The 7,086-nt window shown below is 42.0% G+C and overlaps 1 protein-coding gene across 1 annotated transcript in view; it reads left to right on the top strand.

Annotated features, from left to right (window-relative positions):
- Window positions 1–7,086, top strand: part of adcy1a (adenylate cyclase 1a) — a 32,135-nt gene that overhangs the window by 11,776 nt on the left and 13,273 nt on the right. Inside the window, exons 5-8 of the mRNA XM_068725117.1 lie at window positions 430–557; window positions 2,525–2,683; window positions 3,425–3,566; window positions 4,604–4,759. Coding sequence (XP_068581218.1) covers window positions 430–557; window positions 2,525–2,683; window positions 3,425–3,566; window positions 4,604–4,759 — 585 coding nt within the window. The remainder of the gene's footprint in view (window positions 1–429; window positions 558–2,524; window positions 2,684–3,424; window positions 3,567–4,603; window positions 4,760–7,086) is intronic.

Genomic DNA, 7,086 nt, shown 5'->3' with positions numbered 1-7,086 from the left:
ATCTGTCTGGGAATGTGTGGGCGGGATTCTACTTCAAGAGCATGTCAGAGCAATTAGAGTTGGCCTCAAAATGCACAACATACACATGGTTGCACAAGCGCACACATCGGATTTGCATGAGCAGAGATGCGTCCGCGTTCAGTTAGATCTCATGTAACAGGAGTACAAGTACAACATTCCCTCAATGTCAAGCGCGGCCAACTTTCAGCTGTCATGTTTAAAGATGGTCTACGTCACGATTTCAAACGCTTGCTTCTTGCAGGCATCATTTTGAACCATGTCTGACATCTTAGCTTTGTGTGTTAGCATGCTAATTAGGTCCCTCATTCCAACTAACACGGTCCAGCCGGTGGACTCCGGCGCTCATCTGTCCGTCTCTCTCTGTGTGTGTGTGTGTGTGTGTGTGTGTGTGTGTGCGTCCGTCTGCAGGAGAACCACTGCAGGCGGATAAAGATCCTGGGGGACTGTTACTACTGTGTGTCAGGCCTGACCCAACCCAAGGCAGACCACGCCCACTGCTGCGTGGAGATGGGTCTGGACATGATTGACACAATTGCGTGAGTCACGCACACCAACATAAACACACACACACACACACACACACACACACACACACACACAAGTACATCATGCAGAATGGCCCATATCAGAATAATGTATATTATACCATTGGGTTATGATTATTGATGCATTAATGTGTTCATCACTTTAATGTTGCAGCTTAATCCATAATACTACATCGTCATTTCTTTGTTGATTATATTTTCTACTATTTATCGGAATCTGCAAAGTATGAAGTGACTGAAGTTATCAATTGAATGTTAATTAAAAGGAAAATACACAATTAACCTCAAAATTGTGCAGTACTTGAATACATGTACTTAGTTACTTTCCAACACTTAACACAATTATTAGTAATCTGTTGAAAAATGAAACTGATGGAATCAGTGCAGTGGAAGTTTACGTCATACTGAATTTATCAGGACAACAGTTAAACATTTAAATTCAAACGTATTTAAACGTAATAAAGTAAATCTAAAAATATTATTTGTGAATTTAAGGTAAGATATTTGGATGAGCACAAAAACATTTTGCTACTTTGCTCATTGTAATAAAAAGTGCAGCGTTGGTGAATGCACGCTCGCTTTGTCAGCTTAGACTAAACTGAGCATTCTCCTCCCAGAGTTCTCTCACCCTGTGACGGAGAAGACTGCCACACATTTAAGGTCACTCAACATTAATGCAACACACATGTAGTGGTGACACCTGACGTAGGAGGGGTTCAGCAGCAGGAGCTACTTTGGACACAACAAAGCGCTGGTGGAGACGTCCATGTCAGTCCTAATATTGACAACGGATATTCTACAAGCTGAGACAAATTCAACTTGTGACAAATTTGCAATCACAAGGACACACATGCTTACCCCCAACCCCCCCAGCTGCATGTTGACTCACGCACACACACACACACACACACACACACACACACACACACACACACACACACACACACACACACACACACACACACAGCCTTTACCTCATTCCCTTGTGTGAGTCCTCGCCTGTCATGTTCTCTCCCTGCTGCTCTGTCTGAGTGGATGGAGGCTGCTGTAGGAGTCCTTTATCTCAGAAGACAGGTGCTGCCTTACACACTCTTCCCTCTATGTATGTGTGTGTGTGTGTGTGTGTGTGTGTGTGTGTGTGTGTGTGTGTGTGTGTGTGTGAGACATCCCTCCTTCAGCCTGATGCGCAGACCAAATTGTCTTTTCCGCCACCCTGTAAACATATACACAAACATGGAGGCTGACCTTTCGCTGGCGATGCAGAGCTTTGTGTGGGGATTTACTGGAGAGGAAGAGTCCCCCCCCCCCCCCCCCCCCCCCGTGCACCACAACATGGGGAGGTGGAGGTGGTCTACACACGTACATGCATGCAGAATGGTTTCATTTTGAGCATTTGCATTATAGAGTCAGCAGGCAAACCAGATCTGCTACCTTGACTTGTATCTGTTTTGTTCAGAATGGAGCGCTTTACTCCCACATAGTAAAGAGTTTTAAGGCCTTTTGAAGAAGAAAAGGAAACCCAGACACCAGTAGGCACAGCGGTGCTTTGGGACAAATGCTAGCATCAGCATCAACGATACCTAAAGAAGACTTTGGGTCTGGAACGCCGGTCTAGTGCTTAAACGTCCTGTGCTCGCTGTTCATGCTGCGCCACCAGCTCTGACTGTTGCATCCCAAATCCACCTTACGCTCGTTGAGATATTTCAGTCTGGTCCAAGGCAGGGGACCCTCCGTCTGACGGTGACCTGGATTCTCACACATTGTTGGATGCACTCCTGGTATCAGAGCAGCACCCTGAAACTAGTACTTGTTCTCTGATCCACTAAATGTCCACCAGGAACGTGGAAACAAACAACCAAACGGAGAAAGATGAATAAACCACGCTGCGAGTCAAACTGTCTTGGTCTTGTGTCAGCTTTAGAGATTACATTTCTGTCCCCCTCGTCCCCCCCCTGCAGGTCGGTGGTGGAGGCGACGGAGGTGGATCTGAACATGCGTGTTGGTCTGCACACTGGACGGGTGCTGTGCGGTGTTCTGGGCCTCAGGAAATGGCAGTATGACGTCTGGTCAAACGATGTCACGCTGGCAAATGTGATGGAGGCCGGAGGGCTGCCTGGGTCAGTGCTGACTCTTACACCCACTGAAACTGGACTCTGAGCAGTCACAGTGCAAACAAACACACACACACACACACACACACACACACACACACACACACACACACACACACACACACACGGTATCCCAGCAACAGAAATAGAATACAGACGTATAATGTGTGCATCTAGTCACAGTAGTAACAGACGGGGAAATGTCATTTTTCTGCATCCAGAAATGCTACATGTTTTTCCATAGACTTGTCAATACGTCCAGCATAAAGTATAAGCCTGACTTTATTATTGATTCACCAAATATATAACAAATCTACTGAAAAAACAAAACTAACATGAATGGAGCCACCTGTATTGGTATTGTCCATTTAGCCACAGCCGAACATATTCTTTCAAAAACCACTTTACAGAAGCACATTGCAATTACCAAATGAAAAACACTGGATACGTTATCTTGTAATTATGAATCTGTATTATGATATCATCTCCATTGTGATTTCATAATTACTAGATTTCTATCTAATTGCAATGAGATCTGTCTCATGTAATTATGAGAGAGTTTTCTTAATTATGAGCTTGTTTTCAGACGTTGTAGTTTGAAGAGTTAAACATGGACGTGGCAAGGATGTCGCAATCATGTTGTTACGAAATAATAATCAGATCTTTCCTCCTAATTGTGAGATATAGAAGTCAGAATGGAGAATAGAGTCGGACTTCTCTCACTAACTGCTCTCCTTGTGCTCTCAGCAAGGTGCACATCACAAGGACCACCCTGGAGTGTCTGAACGGAGACTACGAGGTGGAGCCGGGCTTCGGCCACGAGAGACACGCCTTCCTTCAGAAACACAACATCGAGACGTTTTTCATCGTGCCGTCACACAGACGCAAAGTACGCCACTATCGTCTTCTTCTTCTTCTTTCTCTCTGTTACTCCAGAGGTGTCGCCTCTATCAGTGTGTGTGTGTGTGTGTGTGAGCAATACATATATATATATATCAGGCCTACTTTATTTCTGTGAATGAGACAATTCTCCAAAAGCACATTTAAATTTGAGCTCAAGGTTGTTGGTAAAAGAGAGAATAATGAGTCTTAAGGTTACGTGACGTTAATGCTAAGCTAACATACCATGTTAAATAAAGGCCTACATATACTAACATGCCAAACTGCATTCATTAAATTACAATAGACTGTACAAATACTGCCTCGTCTTTTGTAAATATGATTTTTAGACTAACTTTTAAAAATAAATTGAATTAATAAAGTTTTAGATATAGGAAATTGTGTTTATCTTTGGAATTTTGTTTGTGTACGTATAATATCTTATTTTAATACGTAAAATACTAATCTAAGCATTTTTACATTCAAACATGCAAAACATCACCTATTTCTTACTGGTTTGTTGAAAATGAGAAGTTGTACTGAGTGGCAGAGTATGAGCTGGTTTTATATCTAAAGCTTGTCAAATTAGGCAAACTAGCTGAATGAAACTTGGATCATTTTATTTAATGAATGTCAAGTATGAAGGCATACAGACTATATTTGCTTTCCTATAATTTGTGTGTTTGTATATTCTGTCTCCAACAAATTGACCCTACAGAATACCTCCAACTGAGCAGATTGTTGCTCTTGGATATAGTTGTGTCCATATAAATGTTGATATATTTTAGCACTATTAAGTTGTACATATTGTCCAGTATAACATTGTGATGGGTCAATTCATAGTTTTATATTTGAAGTAAAAAGACATACTCTGATTCAGAGAGTGGGAAACACAGCCGTGAATGAAGAACTGTTTTCAGTGTGTTAGCAGACGACAAATGTTACCTGGAGCAAAATAAAAGCGTGAAATGTTCCCCGTACCTCTCGATATCTACGTTGTTCTTTTTACTCCTGTTCATCTCATTATCTTGCTCTCCTCACTTCCAGATCTTTCCCGGTCTTATTCTGTCAGACATCAAACCAGCCAAGCGGATGAAGTTCAAGACGGTGTGCTACCTGCTGGTGCAGCTGATGCACTGTAGGAAGATGTTCAAGGCCGAGATCCCCTTCTCCAACGTCATGACCTGCGACGACGACGACAAGGTATTTAACAGGTACACGGTCTGTACCTCATCAAGAAAATCATGGCTTTTTTTATATTTGCAGAATAGATAGAAATAGATCTGTGTTACGTAGCAAGAGAAATCCTTTTAATGGGTTTGTGTGTCCATTTGTGATGGGAGTGAAATCCTGCTTGGATTACTAATCTGCTACACGCACACACACACACACAAGCACACGGTAATCTGGATTTCTAGATTTTGCGGCATCATAAATCCTACAGTATGCCTGCAATACAACTACTTGTTGAACCAGTGCAATGGATATTATGAGCACCTTAGAGCACACGTGGAGCTGATCTGTGCATGTGAATATGAGCGATCATTTGAGCTTGTTCGCGTGTCTTTCGTCCTCTTTTCGAGCGTATTCGATCGCTTCGAGTCGGTCACAGTGTGGTTTCGTTCCTCAGTCCGTACCGGTGTTTGGTGGTCGTGGACTCACAGGGTCCGCCGGTCAGAAATAGCCTGCTAGCCATAATCCGCCCAACTGTGTGAGCTTGGTCTGGCATTAGCACTTCATGATTCTGATGAGGTTTCACTACGACTGCCGGTAATCACCCACAGCCTGCTATCATCTGCTCTAATAGCATTAGCCACATTGTTACACGATTATCCGAGTGGCCAAAAATCCTAGCATTGTGACACAGTGGAATTTTTTTTAGTGAGCAAAACATCAACCAATGAGATGCAGTTATTTATTGTGTTTCTAGTACAAATCCACTCGTTTCAGGATGTGTCAAAATAGGTGTTTTCTTCCGTTTTGTTTCAAGCTAACGGCAACATGTTGAACAGAATTCCTGAAACAAGGAGAACTGCACCAGGAACATTTGCATTTTTACGAGAATCACCTTCAGCCTTGCAAGATGAAAATGAGTCTCAATTACCTGTTAAGATTGATGTGCAGTATCTAAGATCAGAACAGTAATTATGTTACAACCTCTGCATCACTTCCAGTGCAGCTGGATGATTAAGTGAGCTGTTTTCAATTTCACTTTGTAGTAGCAGATGTAAATGTGAAGAAATGTTCACATTCTACTTATGATACTGTGCTGCAGCTGTCGAACGCCTATAAGTGAGACACAGAACTGACTGGCAACCGCTCTAATAATAGCTACAGTAACGACTTTAACTATAAATAAGTACAGCGTACAGTATGCGCCTGCTTTGTGACACATAACGCACATGTAATAACATGCTGTATGATGATTCAAAAAGGCTAACAGTATGCATCTGTTGCATTGTTTTTTATTCTTCCAACTAAAATAGAGGGGGTCTCTATCTGCCTGTCCTTTGAGTTTCTCGACAACCCTTCGTACGACGAACTTCACACTTGGCGTGTGTTTTGCCGAGGACGCAAGGAAGCGCCGCGTCGAGTGAGGAGTTGTTTGGATGAACGGTTCTCGAGAAAGCGGCGAGCAGCAATACCAGAGGTCAAGCAATCAGCAGGACGGGCACTGCACTGGTTTTGAAATAGAAAAAAGTCAACAAAAAGAAAACCTTCCTCCCGTCGCAAATAACACAACGTTCTCTGTAAAAAGAGAAAGTTATGAAAGGGGACAAACTTAACACAAAATATGAATAACAAGTTAGTCATTGTAGTTTCAGGTAATTTAAAAACGCAATTAACAAAAGACAAAAACCTGATATTATTATTGTGAAAGAATAAATAATGCACTTTTTTATACTTGTAGTGTGCCGCTCTTTACAGTTTGTTACACGGATAGTTATGGTTATTTTCGACTTGAGCCTTATTTTATTAGTTCAATGCGTCATGACAACTGAGATTCATGAGAGCCATCTCCCCAGGACGCATCCGCATGACTTATGCCAACTCCATCAAACCCAAAAGTCAATTACTGTTAAATGCACAATAACAATCAAAACCACAGTGGAATCTGCCTAAATTTTAGTTTTTCAATAATTACTGCCTGGAACTTCCGTTTGTTATGCCATTAGTATTACAGTTAATTAGCAGCTGGCAAGTTCATACTTCATTCAGGTTGTAAATTAGACCTTTCTAATTGAGAAATGTAAACATGTCCTCTTGTTCATGAGTTAATTCAGATTTTACAGCATGCTACCAGGTTAAAGTAACGGCTTATCTCACTGTAACATGGTCATTTCTAACCATTAGCTACTTTGCTATCTTGCTACATATGATGCATGCTAACGAAACATTAGCATTACACCTAGCTAACGTGCTAGACTCAAATGCTACATGGTAAATGCCGAATGCTAACTGTAGGCATGTTGACTTGCTAGCCTTTTAGCATTCGCTCAGTCTAAAAGAAACACCTGAGGCTGACAAGG

This window comes from Cebidichthys violaceus, unplaced genomic scaffold (genome assembly GCF_023349555.1).
Source record: "Cebidichthys violaceus isolate CVI_PGR_0920_01 unplaced genomic scaffold, fCebVio1.0.p SCAF_33, whole genome shotgun sequence".
Lineage (NCBI taxonomy): Eukaryota > Metazoa > Chordata > Actinopteri > Perciformes > Stichaeidae > Cebidichthys > Cebidichthys violaceus.
Note: the sequence above shows the minus strand (reverse complement) of the source record. Positions and strands in the feature narration are given on the sequence as shown.